The sequence below is a fragment of the Dioscorea cayenensis genome, chromosome 20 (assembly GCF_009730915.1).
Source record: "Dioscorea cayenensis subsp. rotundata cultivar TDr96_F1 chromosome 20, TDr96_F1_v2_PseudoChromosome.rev07_lg8_w22 25.fasta, whole genome shotgun sequence".
NCBI lineage: Eukaryota > Viridiplantae > Streptophyta > Magnoliopsida > Dioscoreales > Dioscoreaceae > Dioscorea > Dioscorea cayenensis.
The window spans coordinates 28,619,968-28,647,861 of NC_052490.1; the positions used below are offsets into that span (position 1 = coordinate 28,619,968).

At 28.0% G+C, this 27,894-nt stretch overlaps 2 protein-coding genes across 2 annotated transcripts; one reads left to right on the plus strand and one right to left on the minus strand.

Moving 5' to 3' along the window:
• The first annotated feature begins 16,397 nt into the window (after positions 1 to 16,397).
• On the plus strand, positions 16,398 to 18,129 carry LOC120251933 (zinc-finger homeodomain protein 6-like). The gene is made up of 2 exons (XM_039260585.1): positions 16,398 to 17,596; positions 17,708 to 18,129. The coding sequence occupies exon 1, from the start codon at positions 16,752 to 16,754 to the stop codon at positions 17,589 to 17,591; it is 840 nt and encodes a 279-aa protein (XP_039116519.1). The 5' UTR covers positions 16,398 to 16,751; the 3' UTR covers positions 17,592 to 17,596; positions 17,708 to 18,129.
• Positions 18,130 to 22,799: 4,670 nt separating this feature from the next.
• Positions 22,800 to 24,280, minus strand: LOC120251773 (protein RADIALIS-like 4). The gene is made up of 2 exons (XM_039260416.1): positions 23,948 to 24,280; positions 22,800 to 23,058 (listed from the first exon to the last, which is right to left on the minus strand). Exon 1 carries the CDS (start codon positions 24,219 to 24,221, stop codon positions 23,961 to 23,963), a length of 261 nt encoding a protein of 86 aa, XP_039116350.1. The 5' UTR covers positions 24,222 to 24,280; the 3' UTR covers positions 22,800 to 23,058; positions 23,948 to 23,960.
• Positions 24,281 to 27,894: the final 3,614 nt, after the last annotated feature.

Here is a 27,894-nt window from a genome sequence, read left to right on the forward strand (position 1 = left end):
TTTTCTATGTTTACATGTGTGTATAAATCTATATCTACATCTATCTATATATATAGAGAGAGAGACATGTAGGATAATAGGGACGGCTAAGTATTAGCATTGAAGAAGAGAGGAATAATACTGAAGTAAAGAAAAGAATATGCTCTAGTTTCTAGATATATAGTAATTTGTGACAAGGTGCATGAAGATGGCTCAATCAGTCCTAAGTCATGGAATGCATGGTAGTGTTTGGATTAATGTTAGTTTTACGGTTGTTTTTGGAGGAACTACTGGAACTATATATATGAGACATGCAAGTAGAGAACTAGCCACGTAAACAACGAGAGGTTGCATGTTTCTTTTTGTTTGGTGTTATATCTTTTATGCGAATTAAAGGAAAGAATATACATAGAACATTCCTTAGTAACATGAGGTTTATAACGTTGGAATTATCAATTTTTTCGTCGCATATATATTTCCTTCAAACCAAAATGCATGATATTTATTTATTATTATGATGGATATATAGATAACCATGCCCTCCATCAAACAAATTAAGGTCAACATACACTAAATGTCAATGATGAATCAAACGCCAAATCATTTATGAATTAAATAATACCAAATATTAATGTTGCCAAACACTAAAAAAATACACAATGATTTCTCCCGGATGATTAGCAATTTAATTAGTTCCTAATTGGTTGTGTACCATTGGATTGATTATCTAGTGCTTAATGATCTAACCCCCCATTATCCAAAACTCGATCATTCAACTATAATTAACAACACAATCATTACATCCAAAAAGGTTTTTTTTTTTTTTTTTCTAAATTTTATAACTTGAAATATACTGAATTACTTTAACTTCTTTAAAATCAATGTCAAGAAGCAACAACTTTTTAGTTTATCAAAATTTCACAGAGGTCTAGTGCAATATTGGAATGTTTGCGTTGTGGATAAGTCTTTATTAATGAGAATCACCAAATGGTGGAATTTATGAATATTAAGGAAAACATTAGCATTATATATCTACAATAAAATTATGAAATATAAAAATTGAAAAATCTATATTATATATGTAAGACATGAAAAAAGATACAATAAATAATATTGTTAAACTAAAAATTTGGGGTTCTAATTTGAATGCTCGCATTTTAATATTTATTTATATATCTCATAGATTTTAAAAACTTTGATTCATTGGTTTTTATCAACAAAATATAAAAATTAAAAAGACAATCATATATTTTAAATCAAAATAAAAATTTTAAATTTAACTTAATATGCTATTTTAAAAACATAGGCAATTATGTTTCATTTTTAAGACATTTTGAGCTGTTCTTATAATTTTAATTTTTCAATAATTGTAGTCATTTATTTGAATAAGGAATAATAAAAGCTTTTATTTTATGTTTTCGAAATATACATGCCAAATAATTAATTAGTGATAATTTTGATTACATATGGAAACAAAAATATAAATATAAATATAAAACAATCTTTGATGAATAAATAAACTACTACATTAATAGAAGAACTTAATTTTGGTAATTTTTTTTTAATGATACTTATAAACCTACCGATGCTAACATGAGAATTAAACATCAACATTTTTTATATTTTTCTCAATTTCACTTAAGCCAAATACTTCATATTGTTCTTGAGCATTTATCTAGTAATAGAGCAATTAAGGAACAATTTAATTTCATTTAATTACCTCATTGCTATTAATTTAGACGTGTCTTATTCTTTGGTTTACATTACCTGGTTTGGGTTATACCCACCACCAATTGGGCCTAATGTATGCGGGCCAGCATTATATTTATCTCAATCATAATAATAATAATAATAATAATAATAATAATAATAATAATAATAATAATAATAATAATAATACAACACAAAGGAAGACGAAAAATAAAAATTTATAACAACAAGAGAGATTTCAAAGAAAAAGTTTTTTATGATTAATGAAAATTCTTGTATTTAAAAAAAAATTTAAATTCGAGATTGATTACATTTTATTGGAGAAATTTAATAATAAATTGAAATGTTGCTTTTATTCTCGAGTTCTTTTATATTTTATTTTCAATAACCAAGAAATTATTTTTTATTTCTAGTTTCCCAAATAAATCTTAGTATTCATTTTTATATATCTTTACTTAAAAAAAATTATGTTTATTTTTTAAAATTTTTATTGATTGATTCCTTAATTAATTCTTCTGGTTATCCAATCCCATCACTCAAAATATATGTCTATGAGACTGTGACCCAACCTTATATAACAACTCTCCATCATAGATCCTTGCATGCTTCAAGGTATGGCTACCCTTTTAAATACCCTAACTACATGCTAAACCTATCTATACATAAATAAAATAAATAAATAAATAATTATATATGTGCTACCACCTTTCCATTATTAGCAACCTACATTGCTATATATATATATATATATATATATATATATATATATGTATTACATTATAAATGTCTAACTACCTAGGCTCTCTATGCACTAAGTACTCCATAGTTTATAAATTCATCTAATCAACATCTCTTGCTTCCCTTTTAATGGTCCTTATAAGAGTTTGCCAAGTCATCTTCATAATCACTTCAATAACTGTACTTGGTTCCAAAAAGTCATAACTAGCTTTCTTTTTTTTTCTTTCTTTCTTTGCTTCTAGTGTTGAAGAAGAAAGGATCATTAATTATTATTGGAATTAATTAAGAATGAGATAGGGATAATTAAGTAGGGTGTTACTTAACTTTAAGAAGAAATATATGGCCTTGAGTTTAAGATAAAGTAGAACTTTTTTCAATGATTTAACTCCCATGCATGCTTGGTCACCAACTTGCCAAACAGATGGCCGACATTCAAAGTTTTCCACTTCACTGTGTGTGCTTTGGCTCCATGGACCATTCTTGCAGCTTTTTTAGACTAATCTTTTTCTTTTTCTTAATTATTTTTTTATTTTTTTATTTTTAAGGGTTAAAGCCACTTTTGGACTCTTAAATTTTGGTTATGGTTCATTTGGTGCTTTAACTATTTATAATTTTGTTCATTTAATTCCTTTGTATTTATAAACTCACGTAACTGTGTTGTTATTATTATTTTTTTAAGAAGAAGAGAAGTGTTTGCATAGTTCAAAGAAAGATGCGTAGAGCTATTGTCTCATGTGCAATGTTTTTAAAACTGGGCCGGTTAATCGGACCGGATAGCGAACTGGTCTTATATTTTAGTCACGGGTCAGTCGGTCTGACCGGATGACCCATTCTGGTCAGAACAGATGATGTCATAAATAATATATATATATATATATATAATAATAATAATAAATTTTATCATATTTTTAATCATAATTATCTTAAATATTTATTTTAATATCATTATGATTTTATTAAAATTGTTGAAGATTCAAATAATTAATCTAAATAAAGCTCAACAAATACAACACCCTAAACTTTTTATTTCTTAATCTATTAATCATAAATGAATGATGATCACTACATAAGTTAAACCACTAATTAAATTACGAATTATGTGAGGATGAGACAAGGCATGAACAAAAAAAATTCAAAACAAAGCTAGAACTTAGTATGCTTAATTTAATTCTCATTTTTTATCATCAACACCATTAAAATAAAAATATGAAATAAAATAAGTCTTAAATGATCTATACCTCTTAAACAATTTACAAGTTTCTTCTTTTGTTTATTTTTTCATACCTCCAAACTCCAAAGTTCTAAGAATCCAAACAATATTTTCGACAAATCAAGACTCAAAGAGCATTATGAAATCAAGAAAAAAAAAAATACAATTCATGCCCTAAGTCCTTTCTTACAAAAAAAAACAAACAAACAAACAAACAAACAAACAAAAAAACAAAAACAAAATAAAAAAAATTGAAAACCGGGTTCCATCCAGTTTTGGTCCGACCGGCTGGTTCGCCGGATTTGGCCGGGTTTGACCGGTTCAAAATTTGGTCAACAATTATTCTAAAACCGGACTGGGCTATGGGCTGGTTCCCAGTTTTTCATGTCCAACTGGTCGATCTGGTTCGGTTTTAAAAACATTGCTCATGTGGGCTCACTTTTGACTTAATGGGATGAGTTCAAACTATGAGATTTATTATTTATTTATTTATTTATTTATTTATTTATTATTTTTTATTTTTATTTTTTTTACTTTGAATTCGTCATCTTTCTTCTTTCCCAAGATATCCTAAAATGATGCCACTAACTATGTAAACTGGATGACTTTGATCACATCGCTTGACACTTGTGTTATAGATTTGATCACAAGTATGGTGTAGGTGTTGGATAATATGGGGAAAAAAAAAGAGTTACATGGTTTAAATATTAAAAATCAAATAATTTAAACAAGTTTAGATTTTAAAAATAATATTTTTATAAATCAACAACCAAAATGAATAATTGACAAAAACTGTAAATACTGGATTCAACTCTAGTTTAAAAAGTATCAATATTGGTTAACATATTAAGTAAAAATATTTTTTGTATTTTTTTGTTTGTCTGTTTGAAATTTTTAATTTGATTTCTTATTGATTTATAAAATGGGGTTTAAGAAAGAATGGATGATATGTGTGTCAGTGTTGGCAAGGTAACCTAGCAAATATCTCAATGAAAAGTATTATGAGTAAAGTATATATAACAAATATATAAACATTAAAAACATCAAATTTAATACTTTTTAAAAAATATTGACCCTTTTTTTCTTAAAAAATAGGTTAAAAAGTAAAACAAATTAAAAAAAAAAAAGTTATATGATGGCTTCAAAATTATTTTGATAAAAAAATAATTAAGGTGTTATATATATATATATATAATGTGGTTAGTGTATGTCAAAAATGTGCACAAACGTGAACTAAATTCAACAAACACCTATGTCTTCATAAACATTTGTACCTTCATTTTGTATGAGTTTTGGGATTCAATTTTGAATCTTTTTAAAATAAACATTTTATATGAAAAATTCAGTACCAATATGCTAAAAGACAATTAGCTCAAAGCATTGTATTTAAAAATAAATTTTAAAAATATACTCAAACCCACCAAATTCAAAATATGATGATATAAACTCAACCTTGATAAATTACATGCATTGACGGATACTCTTTTATCATTAGAAATGTCAATTTTAGATCCAGCCTCCCAAACTGATTTAATATTATAAAAAATAACAATTTAAATTATAACTAGTCAAAATTAATATTAACAATAGACATTAAACTTTATTCATTATTAATATGTGATTTTAAAATTTAAAACTTATCACTTATGTCATAAAGTATCTTAGACCAAAATGATTATAAATATTCAAGGACCACCTCTATCCTGATAGCTTGATCATTATCTGCATTTTTCATAGTTTTCATCACCTCTTAATCCACAAAATAAAATAAATAAATTATAATTATTACATTATATATTAATTAATGTAATAATAATAATAATAATAATAATAATATAAAAGTGAGAAAAAGAAGAGACAATTAGTGACGTCTCATTGCACGAACTTTGAGGAAGTGATATGTCTGAACGGTCAGGGATGAGCCACGTGTCCACGATTAGCACTGTCTCCTCGGTGCTCTCTCTCTACTGCATTGTACGGTCCCAAAAAAAAACACACTGTTCCTGTTCCTTTACTTTATTTTAAATTAATTAATTAATTAATACTAATCATAATAATTAAATTTAATTTAACACTCCATGCACGTCTTTATTAGTTTAATCACTCAATTTTAAAAGACGTAGATGACTTCTCATCCAATTAGATTAGATTACATTTCTTGGAAATTGGAGCAATTGGTAACCACACATGATGACCAAGCTTTTATTTTTTAATATCATCATTTATTTCCCCAAATGGAAATCAACCATGGAGTATATCATATATATAATAAATAAATAGTGAGTTATTTGTTTGGTTTAATTTGGGTTCTTCAATGCAAGTGCAACTGATTTGTATTATATATGGAGTATCAATTTGCTAATATATATATATATACCCCTTTAAAATGTTTTTAATTGTTTAATATAATTAGTTTATTATTGATTTAACATGGTAACCACTTCGCTAATCACATCAAAGACAATCAAATTCTTTTTTATATTTTTAAGGAAATTAAAAAAATGTGATTTTAATTTTTCTCAATGAGGTCATTGCTTGTCTTGGTTGTCTTTTGTCCTTTCACTTTCCACCAAACCACCATTTCTATGCAACTTCATTCCTTTCAAAGATAGTGAATCTGATTCCTTATTTTATATATATTTATATATATAAACATATTTATAATTTCAATTCCTTGTTCCTTGTGATTAAACACAGCGTGTTGTGCATGGTATCTTATTAAGACATGCTATCAACTCAAGACCAAACATAATCCATCAAAAGATCTTATCCGTACAAACTTGCCTCATCATCTTAATAATCTTAATTAAGGTATAATTATAAGTAATAATTAATGAAATACATGAAACTTTTTCACTATTTAAGTACTTTTACAGTGGTAGATGATGGATGTCATGGGGATAAATATGTGACCATAAATAATTAAAATAACGAGTGATTATATGTAGAAGACTGATTTAGAAACATTTCAAAGATGCTAGATTATTATGTTATATATTTTTTACTATATTAAATTAAAAAACATAAATAATTTTTAAATTATATATAAAATATTAAAAATATATTTTTGATGTCTATCATTATCATAGGTATATTAATATCGAATATCTTACATATAGTATTTATATTTTATTAAAGAAGGTGCAGAATAAGAACATAAAAATTATTGAGTCTAATTGTGATTGTGCTATAAATAAATCAATATTTTGATTTCAACACATACAAGATAGAGAGACCTTCTGATTTTCAAACGGCATGTTTCAAATTAATTTTGTTAATTAATATTAAATTAATAATTATTAGTCTGACATATGATTATAGTCTACATAGCGTAGCCTGCCATAGCTTGACATGTTAGCTTCCATATCATTATATATATATATATATATATATGAAAATATCTAGATGCAATATTACATGCCATGTTAGAAATATATAAAATTAATGTTTAACTGTCTTAATTATGACCGGCCTGGCCTGTGTTTGACCGCGCGCTTGAATTGCCACATCATGCCAAAATAAACTACATATCATCTAAGAAAATATTAATTTAATATTAATTAATAAAAAATATATTATCATGTAATTAGTGATGAAATTAAATAGAGGGAACAATTTGCAGTTTAAGAATTCAAGTTCATTTTTTTTTCAAATCCAAACACTAAAATATACTTTCAATAGTTGATGGTCGATTTGTGTACTGTCACCCCTTTTTTATTTTTTAGTTTTTAAAATCATAAATAAATCACAAGTAAAATTCAAATTTTCATTTTTGACTTAAAAAAAGCAATGAAATACAAATTATTTTTACAGGATTGATATTTTCACCCTTTCATATGGTCATATTCTCGCTTTTATAATTTTTTTTCATAATCCATACATATATATATATATGTGTACTATACTTCTAGTTTCAGAAACTATATATATATATATATATATATGTGGCTTACCAACCAACCAATAAAAGGGTTTTGTGAATATTTTATTTCGAAGAGAGGTTATTTTTCTTTAGAAAAATAATTATGTTACAAAACCCTAATAGCAACAAGTTGGGGGTGTAAGTGGTGTCCCAAATGTTATTTATTAGCCCACACAGTACTGTAGCATGAGATGTTTGAACAGGAAGGTCAAAGAAGAGAGGAGCATCACAAGCCAAACAAAGAAAAAGGAGCAAAGAATATATAAGTACATATATATATATATATACTGAAAACAAGGTCAAGTAGAACAGTGGCATCACAAGCCAAGAAGGTTGACAACCAACACTCCACCATGCTTGCATGCATGCTTGTGTCCTCCAATCTTTTAGTAAAAGTTTTCCAAAGGGTTGTGAGTGTGTTAAGTGTTAGGTACAAGTGAAATGAAGAGCATGGTTTGGTTGGGTGGTAAGGAAGGAAAGAGGAGAGCATGCAGCAGAAATGGTGTGGGGTCATGCATGGCTTTCATCTTGGCTGGTTAGTGATGGAGTCTGACACACCATCAACACAACATTGGGTGTGGTGGTGGTGTGGAGGTGGGGCCCCCAACATTTCATTTCAAGTCACAGTGAGCTTGCACCAGCCTTAATGGTGCTAAGTCCTAAAGCCACACTGAAATGAAAAGAGAAGCTTCAGAGAATGGGTGTTCAGTATTAATTAGCTGTGGTTAATTAGAGGTTATATATATATATATATGTACTTGGAAGGAGGAGACTTTGATAATTGGAAAAGTTGATGTTTACTTTGCTAATGAAAGAGAGAGGGAAAAAGGTGGCAATAACTTTGGTAATTACTTAGTGCAAGACTGCATGGTTATTTAATAAAAGAGGGAGAGAAAGGTGGAAAAAGTTGGTACTAATTAACTTTCGTTAATGAGAGGTTATGTCTCATGAAGAGAGAGATGGAAGACCTTCAATTGTATGAATTGTTGTGGCTAATTCTTACTCAATAAAATTACTTTAAAAATCATCATACTCTTCTCACTCTTAGGGGTAATTAATTGCACATGTTGTAACCATGACGATACAAACAATTGATCAATTTCTTTTTTTAAGTGGCAAGAATCAATATCTAAAAAGATTTTAAATAGCCTTTAATTTACTAGGTAAATTTATACCCTCTATATAATTGAGTGGACCAATAAAATCATGTTTTTTTGCTTGTTTAAAGATAATCATATCTTTACTTTAATCATGCAATTAACTAGAAAACAACAAGCGGCTTGTTTCCAACGGAATCTTAGCTTCTCAGGAACAGTAGCCTTCTATGTGACAATAATAAAATGTTTAGGGTATAAACTTGATCTTGAGTTGCTTTTTTTAAAGATTTGTTTTTTTTTTTATTGCAAACTTATACATATAAATTAACTTATCCTAATAATTCTTTTATTTTTTTAGATTATAAACTTTTTTACTATCCTAATTAACAAAAATTGATCCACACTAATATAATAAGATGCTTGCGTAATCTTATGGCTGTCAAAACTAAATTAATGGACAAGAATGTCATTGATTTTTTGAATTATGATACCAAATTTTTTATTGATATTATGAGAATTAAATACAGGGCTTACAAAATTTGGAGTAATTTCATCCCATCTAATCATTCATGGTTATATAGATCCTTTTGTATTCTTGCCAAAATTATCAGCCCTAATATTTGGATCAAATCCTTTAATGCTAACAATGTCAGATTTCTTTTTTGATCCATGGTGTTATGAGATCCCCTTGCAATATGAACTCATTGTTGGGACTCTATTAATATGGAAATAGTTCTTAGTAGTTTTATGAATTTTCCCTTTTTGATCAGGGGCTATATATAGATCTTATATGCCTCCTGATTATGGGCTATCACATCCTAACATGTGTCATTAACTTCTTTTTTTTTAATAACACATGTCAGGCTGTGATAGGCCAGAACCAGAAAATACCCTGGTTCTAGAACTAGGCAATATGAGCAATATTTAGTTTGGATGGCATTATTTGTAAAATCATAATGTTGTACCTAGGCAAAATTCTTCTTGTGGTTACTCATGGAAACATTAAAACTTATGATTATTTGCATACCTTAATTTTTGAGTCTGTTTGTATGTATATATGCATTTTGTGGTAGGGGTACTGTCTTGAAACAGTTACTATATGTTTAATTTGTGTCTGAAAACTACTAGTGTTTAGTATTCTATATGTAACAATATGATATTTGTTTTAGGTTTGAGCATGCTATCTATATTGGTACCAGTAGGTGCTTAAATTGGCTAGCTAACTAAGAGATATAGAAAATTTAAAGGACCTAAATGAATAGGAGAAGTTACGTATCCACGCAATTCTGACTTTCAAGAGAATGGAACACTTTGGTTGATTTCTTGAGAACTCTTGGTAGAAGAGCTACTGCTCTTTCATTATTCCATAAATAATTAGAACTCCCACAACAGTGATGGAACCAAGACTCGATGGTAGAGAGGCTGAAGCCTAAAAACAAAACATAAACCTGTAATTTTTAAATTATAAATAAAATATGAAAAAAAAAAACATGCAGCAACGAGGATTTGAACTTGGGTGGGTTAAAAAGTCACATACTTTATGACTAGACCAACTAACCACACAAGCACAACTATACTATACTATACACTTTCATGTATCAAAATAGTTTATTTTACATTAATTTAAGTAAAATATCTTTGGTGCCTAGAGGGTTTCAGCCCCTACTAGCCCCCTTGGTTCCGCCTCTGCCCACAATGGCTTATCAAGGTGATGAAAGGAACGAGATTTAGCCTTTAATATTCAGTCTTTATTTGTCACTATTTTTTGATGTACTGTTACTAATCTTGCAAACAACTTTATGTTCTAGCTACTAAGTTTGTAGCTCATTAAAATATATATATATATATATATATATATATAAGGAGGAAGGTAAGGAGCACGTCATAATTATAGTATCTTTCCTCTTGTCAACCATGATCCCAATATTTTTCAAATCAAGACTCAAAAAATAAAATGATATGAGAAGGAAGGAAAGGAACACATAATAATTATAGTATCTTTCCTCTTATCAACCATGATCCCAATATTTTTCAAATCAAGAACTTTTATAGGTATATTAAGATAATTTTTACTAAATAGATCTTGTATTACACAGAAGATGTAAAATTGTTGTCTCTGATTTAACATATTAGTCAAGAATGGGAGCATTTACTTATTTTATATTAAAGTAATATATTTTTTTTAAGCTATACATGCATTCATAAGTGATTTCAATAAAATGACTGGTATAAATCATTAACTCGGAAATGAACATAATATGAGAAAAAAAAATTAAAAATAACTATCATAATGACCTTAGTGATGAAACTTATGCTAACAAACTGGTGTACATCAGTGATGATGGAAGAAAAGAAAAGATTATAATTATTTAAAATAGCACCAAATTAATATTGAAAAAATTATTAAAAAATATTGAAAAAAAAAAAAGATTTCATTAGGTTTAACCAAACAAATGATAGGAGTGGGGAAAAAAATACTTGTGGTAGAAAAATGTTGTAAGTGATGAAAAATTAAAAAATAATAAACCAAAATTTTTTTTTAATGAAAATATATTTATATGAAGAATAGTTGCGGAAATAATTTGGTAATTTAAAAAAATTAAAATATTAATTATCTTTATAATAAAAGAATGATAGTCCATTTTTCTCTTAACTTAAAGGTCAAAAACAAATGGCTGAGGATTGATAAAAATAAAATATAAAACAAGTAATATATATAGTCACTTGGTTGTTAGATTGTTATGGACCACATGTGAACATTTATTATGGTTGCAGTAGCCAGCCTTCTATTGCTTGTCCAAGCACTCTAAATTTAAGTTGTGGAAAAAACAAGAAGGGAAGAAAATATGAATCTTAAAGTGAATTTTTAATTAAATATGTAAATTATAGGCCTCTCACAGAACCATGAAGTAGAACCAAATGCTTTCTTAAATATATAATAACAAAATTTAAGGAAATTAGAAAAATATCGTGTTCACAAAAAAATCCATGCCAAATAAGGTGAATTTATTTGAAAACAACCTGTGTGAAAAGGAGTATACATATGGAGGCTGTAAGTACGTATTGTTATGCTATACATTAAATAATGTGTACCAGTGACTATTTAATATAATGGTTTAGTTAGCTAAAAATCCTCCATACATGCATGCATGATTGTTAAAATTTCAAAACAAAATGTAAAATGAAAAATGAAATTTTTTTCTTGAATTGCTATTTCAAAAAAATGTACAATTATTTTAAAAGAATCTGTAATGTTTTTATTTAAAAAAAAACTTTTAAAGCATTGTTTTAAAATATTTATTTTATTTCCGCAGTTTACATATGATTTTTATTTATATACATAGCTGTAAGAATTTATGATCTTTATAATCAAATATCTAATAAACAAAATTTATTTTATAAACTATTAAAATAAAAACTGTATTTATTATTAGTGTTTGCATTATTTTCTTATAATTTATAATGATTTGAGTTTCAAAATAAAAGACCTCTATATATTAATTATTTTATTCCCAACATGATGTCAAATAATTAGAAGTTGCCAAAAAAAAATAAAAGGAATACAATATTGAAATCAGAATGCTGTATTGTAATTCATTTGGTCTCTTTATCTACATAACAACCCAATTAGCTTTATCTAAAATTAATTTGGTGTTTTTTATTTTTATTGTATAAGTTTATATTGTCAAACAAACTATTAATGAGCAATTTATCATTCTTATCAAAGTCATGATTAGGATATGAGTTTGATAACGTCAAGGATTATGATGATTTTTTGCAACTTAAATAATTGATCACAATATTAATGTTCCATATAAATATTCCAAGTATCTTTATTTTATTTTTATGTATTTAAAGTAAAAAAAATGCAATAAATTAAGATTAGTTTGGATGACTTAAATACATCATTTATGTGTGGAATGATAAGATTACACTAGTATGGCCCACAGACTTGTTTTACATAATATTATAATTATCATCTTGTTGTGTGGTGTGGTATCATTTTTCTTCCTTTGATTCATGTGGAAATTAATATTGTTTGATTGATTTAATTGTTTTTCTAAATGTGACGATATGGTGCTTTGAAACATACAAAATTAATGATAAGGTTTGACAAGCTTTTGCGGCATGAATTATCATTTTTTTTATTTTATAAAAAAATTAGCCATATTTTAATAGCTCATCCTATTATCAAGTTTTATTGACTTTGATTAAAATTTGTGATCCAAATTCTGTTTAAATCGGTTTAAAAAGTATATAGTATGACTTATGTGATTCTTTACATATAATTTTTTTTTAAAAAATATATGATGGTAATAAAAAAAATTTGTAATATGGACTAATTTAGAGAATTCGAGTGATTAGACTACACCTAAAGAGCAGAATTAAGCCATGACCCAAAGTCCAGACTGAATCTTCATTAATCTAATTTGCAATCATATTTTAAAGTTTTATTATGTTTAAATAATTTTAGTAAACTAAGTAACACCATTATATTCAAATTTCAAAACAATGAAATATCTCTTTTTTTGCTCGTAGTATTTCCCGATTTTGAGTTTTCCATGTAAATCAATGTTATCGTTTATTTTCTTTAATGTTATCATTTGTTATGTCTTTTCATCTTCCTGAACTAATAAAAACATTGACGAATTATAATTTAAAAGGGATTAATCCAAAGGCACAACTTGGAGTAGCTTCAATTACCTTTTGTCCATATTAATTGGAATGTCATATATATATATATATATATATATATATATATATATATATATATACATGGACAATTAGACAAGGTTCTGTATCATTTTTTTTGTTATGCTAGGCATTAGTACGCTACTTTATTTGCCTATGTGCTATATATATTAGCTCATTAACTTATCTACCTATTTTTTAATGTAGGTGGATGTTTTTTCTTATTAAGAACTCTTTATACTACATTGTTGGCAAGTATTATTATTAAGTTTTATTATTTTCTACCATTATTGTTTATGCACTAATTATATAAAGAATTTTAAAGGTTTCTCCTAATTAAGGAATCTATAAATTAGTGGAATTACTCATTCATAATTTGTAGGTATTTAATTTCTTTTAACGTACTAATTTTGATTATTAAACACTTACATAAATATATGTCCTTTCACAATTCTTTTTAATTAATTTAAACATTTATATGGCATTATATATATATATATATATATAATAGGGCCTTTCAAAATAATAACAACTTAAGGTTGAAGTTATTTAATCACCCCTTAGTTGAGGATATTTTTCATTGATAATACTTTTCAACTGTTATATTTGGAGAAATATTAGGGGGGAAAATGAGGCTACCTGATTGACATATTTTGAATAATTTTGTTTTTATTTTTCTTTTATTTTTCATGATCAAAACATGTGTTAAAAGTGCAAACCAAAAAGTGCATATCTTTTATTCTCACTTGTGGTGGGAAGAATGTTTTTCTGCTAAAGAAGATAGTTATATATATAAAAAAAATGTGTATGCGAAAATAAAAAATTAAAAATAAAACAAACAAGTATTGGTAAATTCCCACACCATCATTTAATATGATAAAAGACTACATAAGATTTAAATTTTACACAATTTTGTCTAACATACAAAAAATGCATATTGAATTTTGTCAATCACTTTTACTCTTTAACATTAACTACAATGCATTCAAATTTAAAATAATAATAAATCATTTTTCATTATTAAAAAAAGTAAATCACCTAAAATTTATATACAATGATAAATATAAAATAAATAAATAAAAATCAAAATAAGAAAACAAGCTGACCACAAAAAGTATTTAGGTGATCTTAAATAAAAAAAAATATATATATATAAAGAGTTAGTGTTTCTAGAAAATGAGAGTAGACGGAGATTATCCTTCTTCGTGGTTGCATTGTTAAATTTTGTCTTTATAAATTATCATCCCTGCCTTTTTTAGGAGTTATATATTAATCATATTTGTAACTACAATAGTTGAGAGAAAATCCCTACTAACAAATAATTCAAAAATTTTTAAAAAATAATATTTTGAAAATTAATAAAATTCTTATTCTAGTTCGTATTTCACAAAAAAAAAATTGAATTGAATTGAATTAACAAAAAAATCATAAAATTTGTGACAGATAATAAATAATAAAAATCCATAAACATTAGAGTCTCAAACACATCAATCAGACACCCATCAATATCTCACAAATAATTCAAGGAATCACATTAAAAAATAAATTAATTAAATAATTAAATTTAAACAAAAAAAAAAAAAGAAAAAAGAAGGGGAAATATAACAAGTGTTCTGTTTTAAACATTGACAACCATCCTCCTGTTCATTGACTTCAATAGACATTCCAAAACGGAGTACTATCTTGTCAAGGAAATAAAAGAATAAACAAACATGTTTGTTTGCATTTGAGTCTACCTTCTCTTTTGAGATGTATTCAAATACTTCTTAATCATGAACATTTAAATAGAACAATTTTTTTTACTAAATTAAAATAAAAATAAAAGACTTCCCATTTAACAAATGGCGAATTAGATTTTTTTTTAAGAAACAAACTAAATTTATATTTTTTAAAAGCGTTTTCTTTTTCATAAATGCTATTATATTTATATCAAGTATTTTTTTAAGCAGTAAAAGTTTTGTTTTTAAAAGCGTCAATTTACTTTTTCCAAAAACAAGCATAAAAAATTGTTTCTTTTGGTTTTAATTTGTTTTTTTTTTCATAAATGAATTTAAAGATAAATGTTTTAAGTCAAGAATTGCTTAACTTAATTTGAAAAAAAAAATATTTGTGAGCTTAAAATAAGTGAATTCAGACAAACTCTCTAATTATGTTTGTTCAAGGAATAATTTAACCAAACATTTTATGTCATTTTATATATAATTAATACTATTGTATCATTAAAAAAGTATATATATTTTAAATAATCATTTTTTAAAAATTATTACTATTGTATTATTAAAAAAGTAAAATTTTAAATTTTTTGTTTTAAAATATTTAATTATTAATCAAAACAGAATTTTGATAAGCCCAATTAAATTTTTTTTTCTCAAACTCAAATATTTAAAATATTCTTTTATTTTTTATTATTTTTTGAATATAAATAATCCAGAGACAAACACTCTTCCGTCTTTGAGTTAAAACCAAAATAAAATTTAAATTTTTTTTATCACAAAGATGACCATTTTGTTATTATTTGATAATGTGGACAAATCACCTTTCAACAACCTTTCAATTATATATAAAAGAGGAGTCAAATTTTTTTAATTTTTCAGACTGTGGCTACAAATCAATCTCTCTTATGTCCACATTTATATTTGTAACATTTCAAAATTTCTAAATAACTTGCTCTCTCTCTCTCTCTCTCTCTCTCTCTATATATATATATATATATATATAGAAAACCACCCAACAACAAAAGAATGGTAACATATTTCATTCTCAAATAAGAGTTATAAGATTCAACTTTCCACTAATCATGTTTGAGAGTTTTGGTTTGTGCATATTTATCTAAATACATATATTTATAGAATATATATATATATATATATATATCGAAAGAAAAAAAAAAAGAAAAAGAAAAAGGGAGGAAAGCGGTGAGATGCTGGATAAGTGGTTGAAATACAAAAGGGATTTGGTTGAGATAACAATACAGATACAAAAGAAAGGTAGAGAGAGATATATTGAGTATAAGACACAAATAAAAATGAGTGGAGGAAGGAAGGGGAGCAATAATTATTAGCGATGGGACCAGTTGCAGGGCGTGGGAGAGGTGAACCATGACCCTGTCGGTTGTTCCTCCTTGCTTATGCCCTTAATCACCTCTCACCCTCACCCCTTCTCCTCTTCCTCTTCCTCTTCCTCTTCCTTTAGATTGCTGTTAGGAAACCAAATTAATCCTCTTTCTTTTCCCTTCCCATGTTAAGATCGAAGTCTCTCTCTCTCACCTTCCTTCACTTATTATTCTTTGTTGTTCGATACACCTCCTAACCAGTAATACTCCTCTTCTTCATCATTTTATTCTTGATCTTGCCAAACCCTAATATATATATATAAATAATCAAAAGTTTATATATCAAGATCTATGGAGTTTAGAAATCCTGATGATCATATTACCACAGCCACCACCACCACCACTGCTACCACTACCATGACTTTCAATCAGACATCTCAAATCCGCACCTCAGCTTTTTCCAAACCAACTCTTTCTCCTTCCTCATCTTTGATTTTATCTCCTCGAACTAATTTTCTCTCTTCTTCCTCCACCAGAAACAACAACAACAACAACAACAACGGTAACTGTTTTGAACTTCCTCACACATCTTCTCCTCCTCCACCACCTCCTCCTCCTCCTCTACAAGTTCCAATCTTAGCTTCCACATCTCCGGTGAAGTACCGAGAGTGTCTCCGCAACCATGCGGCGAGCATCGGCGGACATGTCGTTGATGGTTGCGGTGAGTTCATGCCCAGCGAAACTGATGCTATGAAGTGTGCTGCTTGTGGCTGTCACCGTAGTTTCCACCGGAAAGATGACTACCGGCTGAGCAACGGCGGGTCACGCCGGCGTGGAAGAAGCTCAAGTCATGTTCCTCTTTTATTACCACCACCTTTAGCTCCCAATCCCCATCTTGGCTCCTCAGCCACCGAGTCATCTAGTGAAGAGCTCAACGCTCCGGCTCAGACTCATTCAGCTGCGGTTCAACAACCAAAGAAGAGGTTCAGAACTAAGTTCACTGCGGAACAAAAGGAGAAGATGCTTGCGTTTTCAGAGAGAGTTGGGTGGAGGATTCAAAGACAAGATGAAGCCATTGTTGAGCAGTTCTGTGCTGAAGCTGGTGTCAAGAGACAAGTTCTCAAAGTTTGGATGCATAACAACAAGAACACTGTCAAGAAACAACTGCAGCAACCCCAACAACAACAGTGATGATGGTATAAATAGAATTATATATATATATATATATATGAAAATATATATGTTTTTATTAGTATGAGTTTATTGATTATCATGCACATTGCCATGAAAACAAACTTGTTGATCAGATAGTCATGGATGAATGATATGATAATCATGTGGTGGTGGGAGAAGGGGGATCGAGTTGGGGAGATGAATGGCTGCTCTGCAGTTGCACTTGTTTTGGAACTATTTTGATTTGCACATTTGTTGGGTTTTGAGCTGGTGATGGATGGGTGCAGTAAGCAGAGATGTGGTATTATTTAGTGGAGGTAGCAAAGCAAAGCATGGTTTGGTGCTTTTAATGCTGTCTTAGCTTTTCTAAGCATGTTGCTAAAACTTGGAAACTCTTGGGTTTGGTGTCTTAAAAGCTGCTTATCCTCATCTGTTGTTGTCTTCTGTACTTAGCTTTGGAGGAAGTGGGGGTGGGGGTCACCTAAACTTGAGGACATTGTTAAGGGTACCTAATGAGTTAGAGATTATGATTTATGATGATTCAATTAATCTTTCATCTTCTTCCTCTCTCTTTCTCTTTCTCTTTCTCTTTCTCTCTCTCTTATTTAATGGTGTTTTGGAAGTACTCCATTCAATTCTATTCTTTGGATTCCATATTATCTTTCATCCTAACAAGAAAGGTCTCAAACTTGACATTGTAAGGGGTTTGAAGTACATTTTCAGGCATTAGCATAGAAGGAGCTTGTGCTAGGCATGTGAAATGTGGTTATTAGTGATAACAGTACCTTTAGTTTAAAATGTTTGTATATATTTGAGGTAATTTTTCCTACTTTTTTTTTTTTCTTTAACCTTTGCAGTGAATATATCTAACATTGTACACATTCATATCACATGTAATATTAAATCTATATATATATATATATTACTTTTTTATACTTGAATCTAAATTAATTTCTTCTTTGTTTTTTTTTTTTTGGTATACCTTAGGAGATATTTATTATTGTTGAATATGAATTGGTTGAATTTGATAACCAAAGTGTGTGAAATTCTAAGGAATTGTCAAATGTTTGAACTTGAATTTAGAATTATTAAATATTTAGAAAAACTATGATATGCCGTACTCGTGCTCAACAACTTCTTTCAATTACAACACATTGTTTTTATGTCTTATTTAAAGTTACTTGAATTAAAAATAAAATTATTGCGAGTGAAGTGTGAGAGTGAGGAAAAAAATGACTTCGGATAAGCGAAAAACAAAACCAATTTTGTTTGGGAAAAATTTAAATCAAGTTAATTAAACTGTCTCATCTCTCCATTTTGTCATGAATTAATTTGAATGAAATAGGAAGACTTTGAAATTTTTTCATTAATCTAAAGAGCTTCAATCATTTACCGTTAACATTTTATTATAAATTTTTGTGGAGATTAATATTCAAATTTAAAGGGAAAAAGAAAATCGTTTTTCCGAAACGTAAAAGACTAGTGCAAGATTAGGGATGGCAACGGGTAGGGTATGCCAAAACCCGTACCCGTAACCCCTATCCCATACCCGTACCTTTCAGGGTAAAAAAAATCATACCCTTACCCTTACCCGCAGGGTACGGGTATACCAGCAGGGTACCCGTTTACCCGTTGTTCAAATTATCGAATTAAATTTAAATAATAATAAAAATAAATTAATTATACATTATATTACAATCTTTAAACACATCCATAAATTCAAAATTACAAGTTGATATATATTTGTTTATCTTAAATTATATAATCACATAAAAATGACGTCTATTTAGAACTCAATGGTAACTCTACCTTTTGTTTTGTTCATATTTAACCATCTTGGTTTTTGTTTAAATTTTTTTCATATATCTACTATTTATATTTTATATAGCTTCAAATTTTATAAATATCTAGTAATATTTTGAATATAAAAAATATTATAAGTAATTCTCATAAGTTATATTCAATTGATTTTTTATTAGTATCTTATTTTTCATGATGTTGTTATAATTTTTATATTTATTTAATTTTTAATTTAATTATGATTCTTAATATATATCTAAAATTTAATTTTGATAATATTATCAAATTTAAATATAGAAATTAAATAAAATTTAAAATAATATATTAAGAGAAAATTTGAAGTATTATTATCAAATTAATCACTATGAAAATAAATATTGAGTAAATTGTGAGTAAATGTTTAGTTTTATAAAAAATTATATATATATATATATATATATATATATATATATATATATATGAGAGGGTAAAGAATGCAGTGCAGGGTTTTCACCCTGCACTCTTCAATGGGTAGGGTAAAGGCACGGGTAGGGGTAGGGGCATACCCTGCACCCCGTGCACTCCACTCAAAAACTAATCAGGGTACTCAGATGCGTACGCACTGCAGTCAAAGAGGGTAATACCCTCTTTGACCGGGTACGGGTACGGGTATACCTGTCGGATAGAATATAAATTGCCATCTCTATGCAAGATCTCTGGATTGCATTTTATTCCATGCATATATAATTAAGTTTTCAATTCAAATATTCTCAACCATTTGAACTAAAGAGACCCTAAACAACTAGGTTTTGAACAAGTTGCTCTTTGTTTGTTTGTCTTCTTCTTCTTACTTTTTTTTTTAATAAAACATTTTATTTTATTTTTATAAAAAAAAAACTAGAGACCCAACCAAAATTTTCACAAAGGGCATAAAAAAGATTGAGAATAATTCTATTTCATTGGAATATTTCAAATAGCTACATAGGGGCATTTATTGACTTCAACTTTTCACATCCTTCAAATATGGATTTTCAATTCAATTATTTATTTTTTAAAAATATTGAATAAATATTAGATTCTTATTCCTTGTTTAACATTCCTAATTTTTTTTTAAATTTTCTCATTTATTCCTTTATTTATTTTTCTCGTTTGACTAATCTTCTTTCTTTTAGTTAGTGAGTTCGAGTTCTAAAAATGAAAATAAAATAGTACAAACAAATAAGCCAAATTTTTCATAGGGAATGGTTTAGGAAGGGCTTTTATATATTCCTAGAAGGAATCTTAATCTTTCGAGATGAGAATAGTTGATATTGCTATTTGTAGTGAGGGTGGGGGGCGCAAAAGAAGGTTCTGTTCAAACATGTAAGCATTACATAGCATGCATATATATATATATTTTTTGGAAATATTTTTAATAAAAAAATTAGTGTATTTCTTTGATAAAACTTCCTATCAATTACGTAACAGATGCCTTTCAAAGTATTCTCCAAAGACCATTTGAGAAACGTAAAAAATATCAAAGAAATTGGTAAATCATAATTTGTTTGAACTGAAATATTATATAGTCAACAAAAGAATAATAGTTATTATGATTTTACAAGTGAATGGCAAAAATTATATTATTATTTTTTAATAATTAAACCTAATTTTTGAAGTTATGTTGTACTATATTAAACCACTATACTTCTATGATCAAAAGAATTATTAATAATTTTTAAATAAAATAAATTTATATATATAAAAAATATAGGTGCTTTTCAAATCTTTGAAGTGCAAAATATTTAGATTATTTGTCTTAGACCACTTTATTTATTCTGCTGGCTTATTATGTCTCTAAAGAATTTACGATTTAAAGCTTAAATTTTAAAATAAGAGTAAATTCATGCATTTCTCTCTCATTTTTATTTTTGTATAATAAGAAATATCGACAAGTATTGGGCCGGGCTTCATGTTAAGGATTACTAAATCTAAACACAAGCCCGGCCCACCTTTCTCACATAGTAATAATATTTCAATCTAAGTGATCAAATAGTTTCTTTGATATCAATATTAATTTCTTCCATTTTATTAAATTTTGCAACAAGTTTCATAAAGTATATGGGAATCAATTCTAATCAACTCCATAATAACAGTGACTGATTTGATTACAAATAGCACCAACTTTGCCATATTCTCTTAGTGCATTCAAGATTTCTTTGTTGAAAGCAAGTCTTTGAGAAATCCCATTGAAATGATCATTATGATGTACGTGTTCCCTCTTTGATCAAAGAGTAATTTATCACATTAGATTGTGTTCTAAATGAATCATTGAAGATCACAAAACCTTAATATACATTTGAAGGGTTTGTGCAATCTTGAACAAAACAAAAGAGATGTGATCTTATATCACAAGGAGAGGATTTATATGCCCCATCATATATGCCTACGACTTCCTTTGGTTTCTATTCTTGATTCCCATTTTTTATTAAAAAGTTTTATAATTTTATGTGAAGATTGATTCATTGTTAGATTTTTAATTGTTTAAATATGAACACTAATAATTTTGCAGATTTTTTTATCTTGAAAAAATTTCACTATATGGTTAAATATACATCATATTGATAAGTATTAAATAAAAATCCATTTTGATAAAATTGCATATATATATATATATATATGGATTTTATAATTATTTAAATAATCATTTTATATTTTGTTATAATAAATTTGATCACCAAATTAGATGCTTGGGAAAATTTTGATGAAACTTAGAGATAGTGAAGTGCAATTTAATTAACATCAAGAGCAGTAGATAATTTTAAAAGATATACATACACAAATTTATTAAAACAAAGTGCACAATTTTACTTATTTGAAAATATTTAGAATTATACACCCACAGTAAAAAAAGAAGCCAAGCCCTTCGTTAAAATAATAATAATAATAATAATAATAATAACAATAATAATAATAATAATGGTCAAGCCAAAGCAATCTAAGACTCTTCTAAAATTATATATAGGACTCTAAACTTGTCCATATAGTTTGGAAGTATACACACACACACACAAACAATCATAAATATATATATGTGTGTGTGTAAATCAGTAAATCTAAACTTGCATCTTATGATCCAAAAGCAGTAAAGCACCACTATCTCAAATTGTTCATGCAAAATGGGTCCCCTAAAACACCCACAAGCATTGGTTTTCCACTCCTTTATTGACTCTTGATTGAGACCTCAGGTTAGCATTGTCCTTGTAACTGTTTTTGAGAAGAAAGTGTCATTGAGACTTGTTAGATGGGCTTTAATTCCGACTTCAAATTTAACTTTAACTTTTTAGTAGCTTAATTGATCATATAGCACTTCAGGTAGCCATTTTTCTCATTGATAAAATGAACATATTCATAATGTGGGTTTATTAGACGTACTATTATATATATTGGGCAATATACAAAAAGTCGACGTGAAAGACAAGCATGTAAAATTATATTAAAATAAGCGTATATGGTATACTAGTAAGTTGAAATTACAAAGAAAAGAAAAGAGTCTTTCATGAAGCTATTCAATACGGGTTGGTAGAGGACTAGCAAGTAACATCAAGAGAAAGATATGAAAGGCTACTTAAAAGGATCAAATGAAAGCATTGTTGTTTATCCTTCATCATCAAGCAATAAAACATGCCTCAATTACTAGCACTGTCACTGGAGCTTTATGTACCTAAGCCTGTTATAAAAACAAGTAAAGAGCAACGTATAGAAAGCATTAGTTTAATTAACCAAACAACATGAATATATGCTTTGAAAGAGGCTTGAAAAGAGTACTAACTTTATATATATATAATATAATATAAGAAATTTAAAAATGTTATACCTAGTAACGTGCCTTGTTGAGCTAAAAAAAAATAGCTTAGTATCAAAAGTACATGAAGCCATGGAAATTGTGTTTAATTAGATGATAAATTAGGATAAGAAAAACTTAATTTTAGATAAGAATAATATCCGCACCCTTAGAAAAAGTGTATCCATGCAACCTTTTAAATGAGTCATCAAATATCTTAGTAAGCCCCTTAATTAAAAGCATAAAACAAATTCTATTCTTTTAAAACATTACCGTAGTTTTGTATTCTCTATTTTTTTTTTAATAAAAACACATGAAAGTTATGTTTCGAGCATATAAGGTTATTTTTTAGGGTATTCAATATATGAGTTTTATATATAATGTCAAAACAAACTACCATGCAATCTAGTAAAAATTATAAATACAAGAGTTGGTATATCAATCTCTTCTCTAATTAGAGATGTTGAGACTCCTTAGCATTGTTTCACATTGGAAAAGATCTTCCTCGTTGGCTTATGAGAAGTTTCACCACTGCCGGAAGTTTTTTTGTATTTTTAGTCAGTCTAGCTCTTGTTCTAATTTTTCTTTTTTTAGTTGTATCTTATTCTCAGTTGTGCTTTTTTCTTTTTGAATAAATTAGCCTCCCGGTTAAAAATAGATATTGAGACTTTTATAAATGGTTAATTTGTTTACATTCCTCAACAAATATATATAGCAATGGGCATATTTCAGATTTGCTATTCTATCTATTACAATGACATTAATAAACACTAACCTGATCTCTTGCATCAGGATTTGACAGTTCCAGCTTTACCCCCTGAAGCGCGGTAATTAGGGTAAGGCACGTTGCCGGAGTCGATATTGTTGACATCTTCAACAAGACGCTTATAATGAAGTTCAACATCCTCCGGTGACTTCCCGCTGCCGACGGCCCGGGCAACGTTCTGCCACCGGTCCGGTGTATCCTTATCATAGTGAGCCAGTGCATTCTCAAATATCTTGTTCTGCTTTGCAGTCCATGAAGAAGTAGAAGGGCTTCTTGATGCCATGCACAAGAGAAAGAGAGCTGTGTTTTACTCTTTTGAGAAGTATTTTGAGAAGTAGTTGCAAGGATGTACTGCTCCTTATAAACAAGAGAAGTGGGGCTCTCAAGGAGAATATTTCATGGCTTAGTACTCATGAGAACCACAAGATGGAGAATGAGAAGCAAAGGTGTCATTTTCATATCTCTTTAAAGGGTTCATTTATTCTTTGCATGTCATTGTTCTTTCCTTTGTTTCATATGTATTTCTCATTTGTGTTTCTTAAAGAATGTCTCATGAGACTTTTATTTCTTCTTTCTTTGTTTATTGGTTATTTTTATGGATGGGTAGTTGATGAGGTTATTATCATGGCTAATTAGGAAGAGAAAAAGAAAGAGATAAAAAGGATGGGGAGAAAGATAAACTATATATATTACTCAATAATCAATATCATTGATGGAAATTATACATTCAGATAAATTAAACTATAAACAAGTTTAAAAAAGGGTACTTGTCATATTTAGTACGTGAAAATAAGATTATTAGTTGATTTTAATGCTTACAGTCATTAATACAATAAAAGTCCTATCAATTTTAGGAATGGAGAGGGCATGATTAAAACCATATTTAATTTTACCTATGCACCAACCCAAAATTAATTCAGCATGCCATACACACACCAGCTTTGTAGTCAAGTAGTTCCCACTTTCTAAAACATCTGAAAAGCAAAATTGGGTTAATGATATTGTGTCAAAATAATAACAATTATTTTTATATATTATCAAGCAAAATGCAAACTATAGAGTATAGACAAAATATTTAACTCATTTTACTTTATAAAACGATGGAATTTATCCCTTTACACACTACACCATCAAAACATGAAAAATCTATGAAACAGAGACCACCATAGATTTGGTCTAGAGAAAGGCAAGTATATATAATATATCAAACTTTCATAAGCCAACTTTATTCAAGAAATAGATGAGTGTTGGAATCTCTCCTTTGTAAAATGCCTACTAATACAACACTATACTATAAATTTGGATAAAATCAGTGAAAATATTAACCAATAGGCATATAGATATAAAAACACAAAACAAGAACACAAATATTTTTTTTTCTCGGAAAATGGATAAACCATATGCATTAAGAAAAAAAAAGATAAAATGGTACAAAGATTCCACTAGGAGTGGAACAACAATGAAGGGGAAAGAAGAAAACAGAATAAAATAGAATTAAAAAGCAGAATAACAAGGTCACTCAGGCCCAAAGAGGGCAGCTAGAGAACACAAAGGCAAGATGACTACTCTGTTTGATTGTCTCCTACACATGTTTGGCAGCTGAGAAACTCCAAACTATACCTAGCTGCTGAATCTGACCATTTCAATTTAAATCTTTTGGCTTTCAGAACTACATTTATCCAAGACAAGAACATATGAATAACTTTCGAAAGCACATAAAAGATACGAGCATTTCTTTCAAGCCACAAAATCCACAGTAAAGATCTAGTAAGTAAGTTAACTACATCCTTGAAAGGTTTAGAAATAAGCGAGCACCAACTTCCCCACAACGAAAAAAAAGAAAAAAAACCTATGTATACTAAAAATAGATATAAAATAGATGTTTTTAGGGTGGTTACTGGTTACCCCAGAAAGAAACACTAAACACCAAACACCACAAATACAGATATTCATATATATATATATATATATATGAGTAAAATAATAAATAACTAGATTTTATTTGACATAATTAGCACCACAGATATCAAAAAATTTTATAATTAAATTTATGCTGCATATGTCACGTTACGGTCTTTTAAACTAAGTTAAACATGATTTAGGTCATCAGACTCTAATATCATAAAATAAATTTGCTTTGATTTTTCACATTCTGCAATCTAATAAAATGCGATTCACTAATTTATATGTGCAAGTGATTATCTACTTATTTATATCTCGAATGGTACTCAAACTAGGAAAGCTTCTCGATCTCCAAAAATATCATCTTGAATATGAGGCATAGTTGCCACAAAAGTCTTTCAACTTGAAGTGATATTTGGAGCCTTTATAAAGTGTGGAAAAATATCCATGACTATACCAAGATGCCAACTTCATTGATACTGTATTAAAAAAAAAAACTCTTAGCAACATGTATATATGACTCAATAAGAACCGCATTCCCCACCACATTTTTGGCGGTTGACCTCTTCATCTTAATGGTCCTATCAACTGTGTCGAGTTTAAAATGGTAATGTCACCGGCCACCTTGATAAGTTTTTTTTTTTTTTATAAAATAAAGTGGATGAATCATATACACCAACTTGATTGTCATTTCAACACATTATATTAGATAATGTTGATATATGTTTGATATTTAGTATCATGGAAATCTATATTAATATAAAATTAAGAGATTCATTTGGCATTATTGATAGTTCGAAATAATAGTTGTGGTTTCTAATATTATTATTGATTTCTAATATATTTATATAAACACAAATCTAGTATTGTATTGAATGTTTGAGGTTTATTATAATATTCTGACTTACTTGTAAATTATCTCGTCTTCTTTATCAATGACTCTCTGTCTACTTTATCTACTCTCTATCTACCCTAAACCTTAAAACCTTAGAGGAAACAGAATATATTGCAAAAGCATCACCAGACACCGGACTTAAAAAACTGCTCAAGTCCTCAAAAGGTTGATGATCAAGATAACTAAATAGAAAACATGAATATATGAGCTTAAATTAACTCTAGTTTGAATTGAAAAGAGTAAATAAGAAAAAGATGCTTCTAGCATCATCTCGGCCGAATAATTGTTTTTCTAATATCAAATCAAACGATTTCAATAAAATCTAATCTAAGATGCTTTAATCTTTTAGGATTCTCTCCAAGAATCATGGAGACAAAAGCAAAGCTAATAACAACTAGTGAAGTGATGATCTTTCTGAGCTTGAGACTTGAGAGGTATTGTGGAAGGTTTGCATCCATAAAAGGAACATGCACACAAGAAGTTCCATCAAACAAGTTGCAGTAAAGAGTTAAATAATGGTCCTTGAGATATAAAGGTGGCAGCTAATATTAAGAATCCTTATCACTTCATATCAGTAGTGCAATGACTTTGGATTCCCTCCTATTCTATATATATTATCTTCAAAGATTATATTTCATGCAAGTTGGAGGAATCTTAGAAAATGGTCCACATTTTATCTTATTTATCAATATCATAAATTCAATCTGCATGGAGTGGTGGTGCATGCATGTCATGGGATTCATTTCATTGAACACACATTGGATCAAGTCAACATTATATCCAAAGGAGAGATGCATATTTGATAATAATTGAGGACCAAATATTGTGGAATCCTTCAAAGTTATTTCCTTATCAAAGAAATTTGTTTGCTATCACCAAACGATGAGAATCATGCAAAACTTCCAGAAAAAAAGGGATATTTTTTAAATCAAGAAAACTTAAAGATGGTGTATGGTTGTAACCTAAAGATGTTTTTGTATTTTATGAAGTTGTGCCTATTCATTTATGTTTGAGAGCATGAGCTTCATTGACCAATAAGCAAATTAATTGACCATGTAGGTTATAAATTTTATAATTGCACGTATGTGTGTATATATATATATATATATATATATATATATATATCTGTTTTTGATATTGGGAGTAAACTTAATTAATT